At 38.3% G+C, this 15,987-nt stretch overlaps 4 protein-coding genes across 5 annotated transcripts; 2 read left to right on the plus strand and 2 right to left on the minus strand.

Annotated features, from left to right (window-relative positions):
* Positions 1 to 2,298: 2,298 nt before the first annotated feature.
* LOC103858259 lies at positions 2,299 to 5,150 on the plus strand. The gene is made up of 2 exons (XM_009135582.3): positions 2,299 to 2,450; positions 2,920 to 5,150. Exon 2 carries the CDS (start codon positions 2,920 to 2,922, stop codon positions 5,041 to 5,043), a length of 2,124 nt encoding a protein of 707 aa, XP_009133830.1. The 5' UTR covers positions 2,299 to 2,450; the 3' UTR covers positions 5,044 to 5,150.
* LOC103858258 (metal tolerance protein C1) lies at positions 5,114 to 7,914 on the minus strand. Its single transcript, XM_009135581.3, has 12 exons — positions 7,547 to 7,914; positions 7,401 to 7,470; positions 7,224 to 7,321; positions 7,007 to 7,128; positions 6,806 to 6,921; positions 6,571 to 6,667; positions 6,363 to 6,447; positions 6,135 to 6,197; positions 5,941 to 6,046; positions 5,705 to 5,835; positions 5,515 to 5,606; positions 5,114 to 5,437 (listed from the first exon to the last, which is right to left on the minus strand). Exons 1-12 carry the CDS (start codon positions 7,850 to 7,852, stop codon positions 5,329 to 5,331), a joined length of 1,395 nt encoding a protein of 464 aa, XP_009133829.1. The 5' UTR covers positions 7,853 to 7,914; the 3' UTR covers positions 5,114 to 5,328.
* A 110-nt stretch (positions 7,915 to 8,024) lies between these two features.
* LOC103858260 (transcription termination factor MTERF8, chloroplastic) lies at positions 8,025 to 9,475 on the minus strand. Its single transcript, XM_009135584.3, has one exon. It carries the CDS (start codon positions 9,415 to 9,417, stop codon positions 8,158 to 8,160), a length of 1,260 nt encoding a protein of 419 aa, XP_009133832.1. The 5' UTR covers positions 9,418 to 9,475; the 3' UTR covers positions 8,025 to 8,157.
* A 148-nt stretch (positions 9,476 to 9,623) lies between these two features.
* Positions 9,624 to 12,112, plus strand: LOC103858261 (zinc finger CCCH domain-containing protein 32). 2 transcript variants are annotated; one of them, XM_009135585.3, is made up of 8 exons: positions 9,624 to 9,819; positions 9,902 to 10,056; positions 10,125 to 10,264; positions 10,433 to 10,495; positions 10,592 to 10,711; positions 10,789 to 11,088; positions 11,163 to 11,435; positions 11,521 to 12,112. In XM_009135585.3, exons 2-8 carry the CDS (start codon positions 9,987 to 9,989, stop codon positions 11,842 to 11,844), a joined length of 1,290 nt encoding a protein of 429 aa, XP_009133833.1. In that variant the 5' UTR covers positions 9,624 to 9,819; positions 9,902 to 9,986; the 3' UTR covers positions 11,845 to 12,112. The 2 variants fall into 2 exon arrangements, with proteins under 2 accessions (XP_009133833.1, XP_009133834.1); XM_009135586.3 differs by having other exon boundaries at positions 9,668 to 9,819; positions 9,907 to 10,056.
* The last annotated feature ends 3,875 nt before the right edge of the window (positions 12,113 to 15,987 follow it).

The following is a 15,987-nucleotide window of genomic DNA, read 5'->3' on the forward strand; positions in this document are numbered from 1 at the left end:
ACTATTCTCTCCGTTTTAGTTTAATTGTTGTTTTAGGGTAAAAATTTATTTTGTAAAATAAGTGTCGTTTATAATTTTAATACAAAGTTAATTGATTTATATTCTAATTTGTTTTACTATTGGTTGAAATATAGTTAGTTGTATTGATAATGATGTTTTTATTTAATATATATACAAAATAAAATATATATTTTAATTTGTGTGTCCAAATCTAAAACAAAAATTAAAATGAAATGGAAAGAGTATATTCTTTCAACTCATGCGTAAAATCAAGCATGTATTTCTATTTGACTTTTAGTTAAAAAAATCTGTAATATTATGTTAATACTATCCAAATCTAAACCAAACATGCTAAAAAGAAATCAAGGCCTTTAATATAATTTGATTTGAAGCGGACCGAGGCCCCCTCCCTCATAAGCCGGTCCTGTAAACAGGCAAACTTCACTAGGTTAAGATTATTACAAAAAGCTTGTACGGGGTTGTTAGACCATAGTTCTTCCTATCATTTTGGTCACGTTAGACAAAAGTATTTAATAGTATAGAAAAAATACATTTTTTTCTATCTTTCTTGTTTATTCTAATTTAAAGTATGGTTGATGAAAACACGAAAGAGTTTTATCGTATAAATATCTCAGTCCATCATCCATGCACCAGTTTACACATAATCATGATGTGAAGTCCATCTTGGGGGTAAAACGTTAGTTTTAGCCTATGAGAAAAAATAAATATCTAAAGTTTGTCTTCCATAAACTCGAGTTAAGAAGAAGACATATACAATGTGGATGATTGGCGTATTTGAAGAAAATGTAACAGTATAAACTCGAGTTAAGAAGAAGACATATACAATGTGGATGATGATTGGTGGTTGTACAGTATTTGTAGAAAATGTAACAGTAAAATTTATGCTATACATGATTTGGTTGTAACTGTAAATTTAAATTTACTGATATAGATTTTTTTTTTGCAGAGAATTTTTTTTTTTTTTTTGAGCAAACATTCACAGACTCATATAGACTATTAAACCAAGATGGTAACTCTGAATCCATGTGTACGACGAAAAACGGTTGTTTCCGAGCACTACGTGCCAAGCTATCCGCCCTTGTATTCTCCGTCCTAGGTACATGAACAATATCTAAGTTGACGAAACTTATTCTCAAAAGCTTTTGGAGAGAATTTTATTGTGGTTATATTAGTGTGGTTGTATGTTTTTGGCTATAATTTTTTTAAATAACACACGTGAGATATGTGATGTATACATAAAATGATTATTTTATATCAAATAATTTATATTATAAGAAAAATCTAAATTATAAAAAATATCCTATTTCTTAGCATAATATACTAATATATAAATGACATTTATGTTATTTAAAAATTTATTTTTTTATAAAATTATTATAAAGTAAATAAAATATATAAAATTTAATATTTAAATATTAAAAAGTTTACTTATTTAATTTAGTTATATCATACATAATTTTTTTCATTTTAGAGATGTTACAGCTTAATTAACAAAAAAAAATGATTTTTGTCTAATTTACATAAGAAAATTTTTCGTTGGACGGGAGAAAAAAAGAAAAAGTTTTTTTTTTGGTATACCTTGAACAATAAAGGTAAATCATGATTCATAAAAATAAATAGAATTTTGATGCATGCTTTAAAATTTAAAAGGAAGTCAAATCATGATTCATAATAAGATTTGATGATTTAAAAAAAAAATTAAAACTAAAAAGTGTGATAAAATCACAACCAATCACCCACGAAGCTATTAACTTAGAAACTGTTACTAGTATTCTAGTAGGGAGTTTTTTTCGACCGTTTTAAAAGACTGTAGTAATTAAACACGAAGACAAACAAAATATTCTTTCCGTTGCATATTATAAGTAGATTTAGCAAAAAAGTTGTTTTAGAAATAATTTTAATATTTTAGCAATTTTTACATTTATTGAATATTGTGTGACCGATTAAATTATGTAGGTCTTTTATAATTACTTAAAGTATATTTTAAATGATACTTTTAATAAATAATTATTTTCTAATTATAAGTGATTTTAACTAAAATTACTTACAATTTAAAAGAGAGGGAGTAAAAATTAGAAGTTGGAAAGCATTGGAAAGAAGTTCACTTGCCACGAAAGGGAAGACAGAAGCATTGTGAATTACGGAAAGAGGTCAAAGGAACACGAAGAGACGGTCGTCAGAACAAGGGCAATATGGTAGTTTCATTCCAATAGAGAGAAGCCCATCTTAGTAGAAGAGCGCAACGCGTGGTCTCACGCTCATAAATAAAATTCTAAAGCAAAGCGTAAGATCCATTATATTTATAGACAAGTTTTTTTTGCAACTTCATTTGCATAAATATTTATTTTTGGTTGTTCAGAAAAGTCTGCGAGAGAGAAGAGAACTCGTAAGTTTTCGGGTGTGGATGCCAAAGCTGAGCTGTGTTTGAGGTAAATCCGACATCTTTTTCTTCCTTCCGACCATGTCTTCTTCTTCCTCTTCGTCTCCGTCTTTTCACGCGACTTGTCTTTTCTAGATATATATAAATATATATAATATATACAGCTCCTTTATTTTTTCTTCATTGTTCTGTCTGTTTCGCCGTTTGTTGTTCGTGTCGTAGCTCTTTGGGTTTACACGCCAAGTTGACATGTTAGCTTTAGATTCACAATCCTTTTTATTACTCGACGTTGCCTTCTTCTTCTTCTTCAATGGAGGTTCGCAACCAAAGTTCCTTTTTTTTTTCCTTCTTTCTTTGGTGTATGTTTACGAGGGTCTAGTGTAGTGTGCGTTATGGTCTCTTTTGTTGCCTAGTTTGGTTAATAATAGCGAAATGAATCATGTATTTGGAACCAGTTGACAAGTTTGCGTGTTTTTTTTTTCTGTTTGTTTATGATGTGGATGCGGTGATTTGCTTAGATGGAGCCAAATCATTCAGATGATGATGCCATGGAAGGTCTTGTGAATGAATCTTCGTCCCCATATCTAAATGGAATTAATGGAGAGCCCCAGGTGCTTCCTCGTGTTGGAGATGAGTACCAGGCAGAGATCCCTCATCTAGTCCCAGAGCATGATCGCTCAAAGCTGATTAGGTGCTTTGGATCAGATCCCCACCTGGTCACTACATTTGGTTTGCCTATCCCACTTATGTGGACAAGAAGTGAGAAATTCAGAGGTTTCCGTGAAGCAGCCGAGACTGAAGAAGAAAAAAGGAAACCTTCATGCCAACCAGCTGCTGCTAGAACGAAACCGAGGGGTATTGTTCTTGCGTTGCCATGCCAAAAAAACTCAACGTTAAAGTTTGCGTGGCTCGGTAAGAGCCTCTATCCGTTCCCCGGGACTTTAGGTGAATCTTGGGACGACTCCGAGCGAGAGAGGTTTCTTCTTGGCCTCTACTTGATTGGGAAAAACCTTGTCTTGCTGCAAAGATTCGTTGGGAGTAAGAAGATGGGAGACATGCTCTCATACTATTACGGAACCTTTTACAGGTCTAATGAATACAAGAGATGGGTAGATGGACGCAAGTCCGGGAGAAGCAAACAGTCTGTTCAAGGCCACAAGCTATTAACAGGGTGGAGGCAACAAGAATTGCTCTCTCGGGTCTCCTCTCATGTATCCGAGGAATGCAAGAGTATGCTGCTTCAGGTATATAAAGCATTTAGGGAAGATAGGATTGAACTGGAGGAGTATGTGTTCAGTTTAAAGGATATGATTGGTTTGGATAAGCTTACGGAAGCGATTGGTATAGGTAAAGGCAAGAAAGATTTGACGTTAGAGGCGACCAAGTTGAATAATCCTGGAGGAGGAGCCTCCAAAGTCCGAATACGCAATGATCTTCCCGTTGCGGATATTGTCAAGTTTTTAACCGGAGAGTATAGGATGAGCAAGACACGGTCCAGTGACCTCTTCTGGGAAGCTGTTTGGCCACGTTTGTTGGCAAGAGGGTGGCACTCCGAGCAGCCTAAAGACGGTCCGAAGAACTCTCTTGTTTTTCTGGTACCGGAAGCTAATAAGTTTTCCAGGAGGAACATGTCAAAGGGGAGTCACTACTTCGATTCTCTCACTGATGTCTTGAACAAGGTTGCTTTAGATCCCACGCTTCTTGACCTCAATCCTGATGAGGAGGATATTGGGAGCAGCAGAAAAGAAGAGGAAATCAAGAATGACCCGGCGATGGATATAGAGGAGTTTGATGATGATGATGATGATTCTTCACAAAAAAAGAGCAAGAAGAAGAAGAAGAAAAGGTACCTAGAACCACGCATCAAAGCAAGTAAAAGTGAGGAGGTGACCATGTTTACGATTGTGGATACAAGTGGTGTGGAAGAAAGATGTAGATTGAAAGAGCTAAAATCTTTGCCTATTGAGATAGGCAATTCAACAAGTTACTTGAGTGAATCTGAGGATTACCAGCTGTCTGAAGAATCTAAAAACAAGGCAACAGTCAGTATTAGTTCTGGTAATAAGAGCAGCTCTGTAAACATGGACAATGAGAGACTGCAGAAGAACAGGAAACGAGGGAGACCAAGAAATCCACCCAACAGGAGTAGTTTGGCAGATTGTTCTCAGAAACCATTGAAGAAGGGGACACAGATGAGACCAGCTGATCAAAATGGGGTGTTGATGGGAGAGGAGCATATCGATCAAGGTCAGCCTCTGAAACTCCCCTCAACTGGTTCATCTGCAGAAGATAGCTCTTGTGGAAGAAATGAAGGCCGCCAAATATCAGCAGAAATCAGAGAAGATTTTGACTTGAACGTTTCACAAATCTCACTAGAAGCTGAGGGGGTGCATAACAGTGAGAGCTCTTGTGCAGCACAGCAGTCATCTATTCAAATGGATGAGGAAATGCCTCGAGAGGTGCAGCAGGTAAACGGTCCTGGGCGGAGGCAGAGTACAAGGACCCGACCGCTGACTGCAAAAGCACTGGAAGCTTTTGCTTTTGGATACCTTGGTAACTCGGAAAAGAAGAGAAAGTCTACTACGGAGGAGCCAAGAAAACCAAAGTACACAAAGCGCATCCGTAAACCAGGAGGAATCTAGCTGTTAGAGAGACGGACGATATAGAGTTACAGAAAATGTTTTGCCTTTTGTTTCTTATTGATCATTGTCAGGGCTGAAAGAAAGCTATGGTCTTATTTTTACTTTCACCTTATCCACAGCTCATCAATTGTACACTCCCAAAACTTTCCTCACTCATCAAGGTCCAAAATTTTGAGACTAAACAAAACGCCAGTAATATAAACAAAACGCCCACATGCATGGTTATAAACAGAGAATTGGCTCTCATTGTATTTTTTTTAATCCAAAACACCAGAGGTAATTAAATTACTGAGGCAGGGAGTTCTTGAGACTAAGCTGAATGCTGACACGAGCCACATTTGAGACTGCCTTCAGAATCTCCTTCTCTGCATCTTCAGCGGCTCTCATGGCGTCCCTGCAGAGTACCCAAATAAATAATTGTCAGATGGTTTGCAAGAGTAAACCAAGTGGCCTACAAGTGAAGAGTTTTACTGAATTGTCATGGTTGATGGCATCGCAACTTCGATTTGGAGCCAGATCTTGCTATGCAACAAGTGGGGTGTCACTCGTTTTATCATCATTTTCTGCATATATGTGAAAACAAATTCCATTTAACGGATTAACCTAAGTAACCCAGACGTTAGTTTTGGTCTGGATTATAGAAGAGAAAGAAACAGAGTACCTCAGAGAACTGTGATGAAAAAATTTCCGAGACAGTGGCTTCGACAAGTTTAATCTCTTTGCATATGTTACTTTCCTTTTGTATACTATCGTGATCCATCATGCTACTAGAAAACTGTAAGAAAGCTGGATCTGCAACGACAAGTTGAGACGATAGCTAAGAGACCAACAAACAAGCAGTGAGAACATGTAATGTAGTAGATTGGACATATTCTTCTTCACCATATGCAGCAATACCTATATGAATGAAAACTTCAGACACTTGAGGATGGTTTCTATTGATCTGCCCCCGTACATATTCTCCTACCTCATGCGCAACACTCACACTGGAAAATGGATCTACCTGTAAGGAAACGGTGGTGATTTGTTGTTTTTAGTGGGGATAATTCTTGCTTCCTACACTGATAGAGAAGGAAGAAAGCAGCACTCACCACAATGTGTACATCAAGATACAACGATGAACCAGCTCTCCTTCCCCTTAGCCGATGACATCCCTATGTTTAGACAATGTCAAGAAAGTCAATAACAGAGGAAAACATAAAGGCATGCTTTCTGATTTACAGATACACTGGATCTAAATACCATATACCAACGTTTTTTTTTTAATTATTTGAATGTTTATCATCATGAAATGTACAAGGAGGATCCATAGCTCATACCTTGACTCCTTCAACCTGTAATATGGTCTGTCTTATTGGCTCTAATTGTTGAGCTGGTATAGCAGCATCTACCAGTTCCAATACACTAAACAAAGAAATCAACCAATGGACATGGTGTTGGAACCAAAAGACAGAACAATTATTCCATGTTCAAGCTAATGCAACCTTTGTATAGAGAGAATTGATATTAACACAGACGGGGGAATACCTTTGATGTCCCGTTTCCAGTCCAGCTTTGAAAATCATTGCCGAGACAACAAGAGCAGCTAGGGGATCTAAGAAATTAACTCCTAGAATAGAACCTCCTGCACATAAGTAAAAAAAACTTTCATGCTTTTTTTTTTGTTTCAAATGGTTGTTCTCTTTGAAGGCTATTCTAGAGACTGACTCATTTTTAACTAGGTGTGGAATACTGGAGATAGGTAGTTGAGTAAAATGGTTACCAACGCCAACAAGGGCAACTAGAGAAGAAATAGCATCTGAACGGTGATGCCAAGCATTTGCCATCATCAACCCACTCCCTTGTTTCTCTCCTGCTCGTTTCGTGATCCAGTAAAGCCTGAAAAGCAGGTCAAAATAAGGGAATTAGTAGATATTGATTGAAGCACAAGAGAAACGGAAAGATGAAAATAAAGTAGCCCTACCCTTCTTTGATGGAAATGGAAGCAATAGTAACAGTCAAAGCGAGAGTGGGGTGAGTCATATCAATTCCGTGATGATATCCACCATGAGTATGATTCACCTCAGGGGCTGCGGACAGTGCGCTCTGCAAACAAACGAGAGAAGAAGAAATCTCAGCAGAAACAACACAGATAGTAAGTAGTAGTATACCAAACATGTAAAAAATTGGTAGGTACATACAAGTAAGAGGTCAGCGGCATGCCAGGCAATGCCACAGCCAGTAGCCAAAAGCATGGTAGAGATTCCAAGGGCTCCCAGAGTTTCAAATTTACCATGACCTGAGCAAAGGAAACGCCGTAAAAACAGTAGTAGTGGTAAAGGAAGGTAAGTAATTGATAGGGTGAAGAAGCAACCAACCATATGGATGTTCTTTGTCTTTGGGAACATTGGCAGCTCTGTAAGAGAATAGAGCAACACCGCTTAGGACCTGAAACAAAGGAAGATTTATAGAGTATTATATCACATCATCATAATGCATCAATTTCGATCAAGGATAAGCATACCACATCTGAAACGGAATGAGCAGCGTCGGCGATGATGGCGGTGCTGCCGCAGAGATAACCGGTGAGAGCTTTGCCGACAGACAAACCGATATCAGCGGTTAGACCAAGCCGGAAAATCCTTTCCCCTTCTTCTGCTCCGCCGGGCCTTTGATGTTGGTGATCAGATCCAGTGTGGTGGCCAAAATGCCACCTTTTGGAGAAATTGAACCTGGGGGTGGTTTCAAGCGGAGAAGACTGCCGCCGGAGAGGTGAGTGAAGACGGTGGTGGTATAATCGAGAAAGGGATGATCTACAGATCGGATTCATTTCAGCTGGGGCTTATCACAGATGAACCAACCCTCATATTTTGAAATTAAATGGAAGAAGAAAAAATGATCTTTTTATTTTATTCATTTAAGTTAGATTCTCTATATATAATTGAAGCAAAAGAAAATGCTCTCGAATCAACCTATGCGACCATTGTGTGTAACTTCAACCGAAGAAACGGTCTTCAACTTTGTTTCTTGCTTTCTTTGAACCAAAAAAAACTTACAAAATTTCCCCTTTATTACCAAAATTTGATTACACACGACGCCCTTAGCATATGATGAAAAGAAAAGAAAAACAAAAGGTCAGAGTTTGAGTTTGGTGGTGTATCCTCTATACACATCCATCAACTCAGGCAACTCCTCCTCGTACTTGATCACCAGCTTCTCCAAGAACACTTTCTCCACCGGAACCAACAACGACGTCAAGCTCCAGTCCTCCTTCACCATCCCCTTGGATGCCAACACCTTTACCACCGAGCATCTTGGTATAATCCTCTTATCCAGGCTGAAAAACAGCACCACGGGGCACCCTGCGATCGACCTAGGCGCCATTTTCATCTCCTCCACAAGAAACTCCATCGTCCTGTTTATCTTCCTCTCCGACAGCATCATACAGTGCGGGTGCTTCTTGAACGCGCACATGATGTCCTCTTCCGACCACCCCCACCTCTGGTACACCTCGAAACACTTGTCCCATATCGATCTGTTGCCTTTCCCTGAGAGAGCGTGGATGGCCAGCACAAACGTTGTCTTCTGGGGATTGAATCCCATCTCCTTAGCTTGCTTGGTGATTTCCCGGAACTCGTGGCTCTTCTGCATCACTGCTTCGGGAAAATGCGTGAGGAGGAGCTGAATGCATTTCCCAGGGACCCCCGTCTCCGACATGTGGTTGATGTTGGGGACGAGGTTCTTGGTGTGGTCCTCGAGGAAGATCCACGTCGTCCTGCGAAGGGAGGCCACGATCTTGTCGTCGGCGTCGAGGACGCTCTTGAGGAAGTTGTAGGAAGGGATGAGCTGGTTGAGGAGGCTTCTGGTCAGAATGGTGGGATCAGAGGCAAGCGTTCGAGCGAGCAAGGATTTGGAGACGCCGATGGAGAGGAAGAATCGGAGCTTGGGGAGGAGCACGGACTCGGCATTGGCTAGAAGCAGAACGGGGCGTTTCTTGACGAGGCTGGAGATCTGGGAGGTGGAGAAACCATGGTCACGGAGAAGGTTGAGAACCGTGTTGGGGCGGTCCGGAGAATCTAGCGAGAGCTTCCGAGCGGCGATGGTTGCGTGGTCGGGAGATAATCCACAGGAGTCGACAAGATAGGAAATGGTGAAGGAGAGTCTCTGCTGTTCGTCTTTAGGGTTTTTCTTGGGAGAAGAAAGCTGAGCTTGGGGAGGAGAGAAGACGAAGAGCGGTCTCCGATTCGTAGGGGGTAGGGACAAGTTTGTTGTTGTTGTTGTAGTTGTAGTGGGAAACGATGGTTTCGTGAGGAAGAGCTTCACAAAGGAACTGCCTTGAGCCGCAACGGCCATGTGTGTGTGTGTCTGTGTGAGAGACTGGGTTGCTGGCTCCATCTCCAATCTTCTTTCTTCGACCTCCGGGTGGCTATTTTGGGCCGTAAATGGGCTTATATATCATCTTAATGGGTTCGAGAGGTTGTTGATTGAGTCCTGCTGCCCCTTTTCACTCTCGAGCCATCCTCGCTGCCCAAGGGGCGGGCTTACCGTCTTTCTTTGGAGGAGAGAGAGAGAGAGACTAATTTATGTCTCTTTGGAAATATCTTTCTTTCTGGGATGCCTTTACTTGACTCAAGCTAGGCCAAAAATAAAATATAATGTGAAAAATCAATAAATAATATAAGAAAAATAAAATTGAAAGCAGAAAAAGATACAACAGTACGGGCTAAAGAGGGGGGAGAGAGAGAGGAGAAGAAGAAGAAGGAATCAGTGTCGAAGCATCTCAGCTCTCGTTCTCCGGTAAATGAAATCTCCATAGATGGTGACGACCTTTTGACATTTTTTCGTTACTCACTTTTCTTTTCTCTCTCTCTGTGTGTAGAGAAGGTTGGTTAGGTGAGAGAGTTTTACTTAACTTCACTGTACACCAAATCCCTAAAAAAAAAAGAAAGAGAAGGGTGCTTCACATGGACATGTATGGACGCACTCCGCCCTCCCAATCTGCACATGGAAATGCTGCTGACACAGGACTCGAAGGTCTCTCTCTCTTCCTTCTCAGCATTCTTGTTTTCTTTTTAAGTTAATTTTTTAGCATTCATGTGCAGAATCGATGTGGCGATTAGGGTTGGGTGGAGAGACGTACCCAGAGAGACCAGCTGCCCCTGACTGTCCTTACTACATGCGTACTGGTGTCTGTGGTTACGGTTCTCGATGCCGTTACAATCATCCTCCCGATCGTGCCACGGTAAAAACTTTTCTCCTTTTTTCTTTAATCCCCTGTAATGTAAGTTATATAAGCTTCCGTGGGCAACAACTTCTTTTTCTTCTTACTACTGCTCTGCTGACCGACAATGTAGTTTTAGGTTAACAAGTATTGTGTAATAACAGTTTACAGTCTCTCTATCTTATGTAGGTTGAAGCAACGGTTAGAGCTACAGGGCAGTATCCAGAACGCATTGGTGAACCCCCATGTCAGGTAACCCTTTCGTCACTCCCAGTGTTCGAAGATTCTCTATTTTAGTGATTATCCACTGTAAAGTTTCATTTTTTTTTTATTTTTTTGTTATTGCAGTTTTATTTGAAAACTGGAACGTGTAAATTTGGGGCGTCATGCAAATTCAACCATCCAAGGAATGCTGGTGGATCCATGAGCCACGTTCCTCTCAATATCTATGGATACCCTGTACGAGAGGTAAGCTTTTGTTTCCCTTCTTTTTCAATACCCTGTATAATATCTAATCAAGGGACGGTTGCTCTGTTCTTTTCTAGGGTGGTGAGAAAGAATGCTCCTACTATTTGAAAACGGGGCTGTGCAAATTTGGTATAACCTGTAAATTTCATCATCCTCAGCCTGCTCCTGCTCCTGCTGCAACACCACCGCCACCTGCATCTGCACCTCAGTTTTATCCATCGTTGCAGCAGCAGCAGCAGTCACTTATCCCCGGAGCTCCATCCTCTAGCTTGAGAGTTGCCAGAACTCTTCTTCCTGGTTCTTATATGCAAGGCGCCTATGGTCCTATGCTATTATCCCCAGGAGTCCTTCCTATGCAAGGCTGGAGTCCTTACTCGGTAACCACCCTTCCTTCCTTCATTTCTTTCTTTCTTGTTTTTCTTCTTCTCTCTTAATTTTGATTTCCATCCAGGCACCTGTGAGCCCTGCTCTATCTCCTGGGGCAACTTCTTTATACGGAGTTCCACACCTCTCTTCCACCACTCCTTCCCTTCCCGGGGTTTATCCATCTCTTCCCTCTCCTACACATAGCTTTCCAGAGAGACCCGGTGAGTTAGAGTGCCAGTACTATCTGAAAACAGGAGATTGTAAATTTGGAACATCTTGCAAGTTCCATCATCCTCGACATCGGGTTCCACCAAGTGCTAACTGTAACCTCAGCCCCATTGGTCTTCCTCTACGCCCGGTACTCTTTCCACACTGTTGACTCTTGCAATCTTTGGGCTTTGATCATATATATAGTAGTAACACTTGTGTTTCTTCTCTAACAGGGTGTGCAAGGCTGCACTTTCTACATACAAAACGGTTTCTGCAAGTTTGGATCAACATGTAAATTTGATCATCCAACGGGATACAATGCTTCTTCGTCCTCGCTCCCTGATGCACCGGTGAGCACTCTCTTGGGTGCTCCTTCCTCGACTGGGCTCTTATCTGGGGCTGCAAGAAGCACATCTAACATCTCAGCAGGTTTGATTTTCTCCCAGAGCGGCGGCTCAATTCCCTTCTCTGACCTACAACTCTCGAGCCAGACCTCTCTTCCTCTAACTGGTAGCAGAATCACAAGACATGGCCGAGAAATCCGTCGATCCTTTTGAATTGATCACCTCCAGAGAAAAAGGGTACGCAGAAGCAGGACTCTGGATCATCTTTTGCAATTCTTAATCTATATCATTATTATTATTGTTTATATAGAAGCATGTGGTGTTCATTTATATATATATAATGTCCGGACGTAACAAAATCGCCTATTTGAGTATAAGAACTGAGTGAGAATCGCATATATAAGAGGAAGTGTGTGTATGTATATATGTGCACATTTCAAAACAAAGACAAAAAATAAGAGGAAAAGGCTTTTTTTTATTTGTGTGTATAATGTTTGTATAGATACGGACGAGGATTCTTTGTCCTGTCTACTTCTGCTTCAGTCAGACCCCCCATCTGCGCGGCTGAGAAATGGAAACATAAAAACTTTTTCTAAAAAAGAGAGCTCAAATTCTATTCTTCTTAATTGGTGACCTTTCATGTGTTGCATATTTGTAGTTTGAACTTGAATCCACGTGTGTTGATCATTTGTTACTGCTCCACACATTACATTATGTTTGGGGTGAGTAAAAAGAACCTATGTTAAGTTTATTTAACACTAATCTTGAAGCTTGGCGCCATAATGTCTAATGTTGGGAATGAAAATAGAAAATAGTCAAACCAAGAAAAACGGCCAGAAAATTGAGACAAAAAAAACTGGAAAATGCTTTTTTTTTTTTTTGTGTATAATGATTGTATAGACACGGACGAGAATTCCTTCTTGTCTGTACTTCTGCTTCAGTCGGACGCAACTGCGCCGCTGGGAAACATAAAAACTTAGAAAAAAAAAGCTTAAATACTCTTCTTATTTTAGATTGAGAATTGGTGACCTTTCATATGTTCTATTGGGGCTGGAGTTTTAAACCGAACCGAAATTCGGTTAGTTCGGTGAGAAGTTTGGTTCGATTCGGCAGGTTTTTAAAAAAACTTCGGTTTTAGGTTTGGTTCGATAATCAGTTAGTTCTGTTTTTCAAAAAAAAACGTTAACTACAAATTTCAAACTAAACTAATCGAATTAACCAAAATTTCTAACCGAATAACCAAAATTTTGACCTGAACTTCATGTGTCTTGTGCTCCAATGGTATCGAGACTCATCACCATCTTTTCTTTGAATGTGAATACTCCACATCAATATGGAGTTACTTCAGTCAAAGCATCCTCTCGGGACCTCCTTCTGATTTGCACTCTGCAGCTGCTCTCATCAATCGAAGCTCTCTTCCTCCTCGACGGGAGGCGGTCATCAAACTCATTTTTCAATCAACCATCTACGCTCTATGGCGTGAGAGAAACTCGCGGATCTTTACATCAGTCTCCACAAATGCCATGGGTCTCCGTCGCGCACTGGACAGACAGATTCGAGACCCACTCATCTCCTTCCCATCGCCTGATAGATTGCCTTCCATGCTAGAGTTTTATTTTTCATGTATCCGACCACTTTGAGGTTTCGCCTTCAGTTTGGTTGTTTGTTTCTCTTTTCTGTTCTCAATAAGTTGTAATCAACATTGGAAAAACTAAAAAATGGTATAAATCTTAACATTTTACCAAAAAAAAAAACAAATTTTGACCTGAATTAACTAAACTAACCGAAATTATCCAAATTTAACCGATTTTATTCAAATTTTTAACCGAAATATAATCGTTACCAAAAATTACGGTTAATTTCAGTAAGTTTTTAAAAACCAAACTACTTAAGAACGAGGTCTTCTTCTGATATGCATGTGTCTTCTATTGTTTAGTTTGTTTCGTCGTCTAGCTAATCATCTAATGTATGTTGATGTACGTAACACAGCGAAGAGACGGAAGATTGGAGTTTAACTGAGGCATGGGCGCATGGCAGTTGCACAAAAAAAAAAAAAAAAAACTGAGGCATGGCATTAAGGAGGGAGAAGCACGTAGTATTCTGGTATTTAGAAAAAAACTGGATCATAATGGACGTTTTAACATTAATGGGCCTGGTTTGTTTTAAGGCATGCTATTATCTTAATGCCATGCCTCAGTTTAAGGAGGGAGAAACTTGTTCAAGGCACACAGAGATTTTATAACCTGGAAACTTGTTCATGTGGGTCTACTTGTTAATTAGGTGTTCCATTTTGAATGATCATAGTGTTTAATTGCGTAACGGGATAAGCAATTGATTAATTGTTTGTCTGACAAAAGATAAGATCAGATTTCATTTAATTAATCCTTCATTTTTCATCTAACCTTTGTCTGCTGCTTTTTGATTAAAGGAGGATATTGATCAAAGTCAACAAACAATCAAATCAACACTTTGTTGGGGGTACAATTCTGGTTTAATCCACGCCTTGCTCACTGGTCTAGGGTGTGACCTACGCTTTGTGACGATGGTTATTTATGTGTTTAGCATATTATATTTTTTTTTTGTTTGGCAAATAACTTAAATAACATAAAAATATCATGATAAAATTAACACACAAATAAATAAAGAACCGAGTTAGTACAAATTAAAAGTAATGACTAAATTATTTCGAGCCTTCAAATCTTTTTTTTTGGTTCAAATCGAACCTTCAACTCTTATTCTAACTTCACCCTCTAAATTACTTTTTTTTGTTGAAACACCAACTCTAAGTCTCTAATCATTAAAATCCAAACTGATGCCAAAAAAACATTAAATTGAAATTCAAATATAATTTTTTAAATTTATGATTGATATTACTTTTGTTATTTTTTAATTTTAAAATAATAAGGTATTTGGGTGCTAGGGTATTTCTTGTTGTCTTTTGTAGCAGTCGATGCATTATTTTTTTTTTTGTCACAGTTGAATGATGTGTCTAATTTTCATTTACAAATTTGTTCTTCTATTATTCCTTCTACGGCTTCGAATGGTGATCATCTTTCCGCCCCGTCCCGCAGTTAACAGTAACAAAAATCTCTACATATACTATATATCTATACATTTTTATAAATGTTAAAACCGCACCGCTTGTCCCGCACCGCTCAAACCGCAGTCACCATTCGCAGCTGATACACGTAAGTATTTACACACTGTATAATCAAAAGATGGCTCACCATAATATAAAGGGCAATTGTCAATAATACCACATTTTGAGTTTTTGTTTCAAAAATGGTACTAAAAGAAGAAAGTCACAAAAATGACATTCATTAAAGGGTAAAATATCTCAAATACTATTGGTTTAAAATTAAATAAACAAACAAAAATAAATAAAAACAAATAAAAAAATAATTTTTTTTATAGTTTCAGATTATATGTTTTCAGATTCGAAATTTTTTATAATTTTTTTAAATTTTTTTTTCGATTTTCTTTTTCAATTTTTTATTCTATAATTCAAAAATATTTTTTGAAACTGTTTTTAAAATTTTTATTTTAAATTTTTTAGTATTTATTTTTTATTTTATAAAATTTTAAACCATAATTCCAAAACTCCATCCCTTAATTCTAAACCCTAAGGTTTGGATTAGTTAACCCAAGGGATATAAATGTATAATTATTTTTTTAATGAAACTTATTTTTGTGACTTTGAGCTTTGAGTGCTAGTTTGAGAACATAATTTTGGTTTGGTGCTATCCTAGTTTTTTTCTCTAATATAAATACGCGATTGTAATTTTGATCTAAGATCTGATAGAGTATATGGTATGTATATATATATATATATATTTCTTTTTTCGAAAACTAGAATAAATAATTTTGATGCATGCATCTATGTTGAGTAAATTGTATTGCGCGTGAGACAACAAAATCCTAATAGCTTTGACAGTCGGACTTGTGTCTGAATGGTCTTTCTAGAAGAATTGAAGCCAGGGAGCAAAAGCAAAGATATAATATACGCTCGATTTTTCAAATTTGGCAATTGCCTTTGTTTTATGTGTGTTTTTCTGAAAAAGTAGTCAGTGTATATCCTACTATATAAAAGAGACTAAATTCAAGGCTTTTGAGACTATCCACCTCAGCCAAAATATTCTCATCCAAAAATAATTAGAAATAAACATCATTTAGAAGATAATTAACTAACATACGACTTTTGATATTTCTAAAAATTTTAAATTTGTAACTGCTAATTTATTAATAGAATCATATATCTATATTGAATTATGTTCTATTTTTAATCGTTAGACTTCAAGAGTAAATAAATAATTAATTTATAATATATATATATATTTTATAACTTTATATTGTAGT

The sequence above is a fragment of the Brassica rapa genome, chromosome A03 (assembly GCF_000309985.2).
Source record: "Brassica rapa cultivar Chiifu-401-42 chromosome A03, CAAS_Brap_v3.01, whole genome shotgun sequence".
Lineage (NCBI taxonomy): Eukaryota > Viridiplantae > Streptophyta > Magnoliopsida > Brassicales > Brassicaceae > Brassica > Brassica rapa.

Bases quoted from the DNA above. Each gene is read 5' to 3' on its own strand.
- LOC103858259 (XM_009135582.3), top strand. From the start codon at position 2,920: ATGGAGCCAAATCATTCAGATGATGATGCCATGGAAGGTCTTGTGAAT.
- LOC103858258 (XM_009135581.3), bottom strand. From the start codon at position 7,852: ATGAATCCGATCTGTAGATCATCCCTTTCTCGATTATACCACCACCGT. The intron at 6,448-6,570 runs GTATTCCCCCGT...TTCTTTGTTTAG, and splicing joins CTGGAAACGGGACATCAAAG to TGTATTGGAACTGGTAGATG. The intron at 6,047-6,134 runs GTGAGTGCTGCT...GTTTCCTTACAG, and splicing joins ATCTTGATGTACACATTGTG to GTAGATCCATTTTCCAGTGT.
- LOC103858260 (XM_009135584.3), bottom strand. From the start codon at position 9,417: ATGGAGCCAGCAACCCAGTCTCTCACACAGACACACACACACATGGCC.
- LOC103858261 (XM_009135585.3), top strand. From the start codon at position 9,987: ATGGACATGTATGGACGCACTCCGCCCTCCCAATCTGCACATGGAAAT. The intron at 10,712-10,788 runs GTAAGCTTTTGT...GTTCTTTTCTAG, and splicing joins ATGGATACCCTGTACGAGAG to GGTGGTGAGAAAGAATGCTC. The intron at 11,089-11,162 runs GTAACCACCCTT...ATTTCCATCCAG, and splicing joins AAGGCTGGAGTCCTTACTCG to GCACCTGTGAGCCCTGCTCT.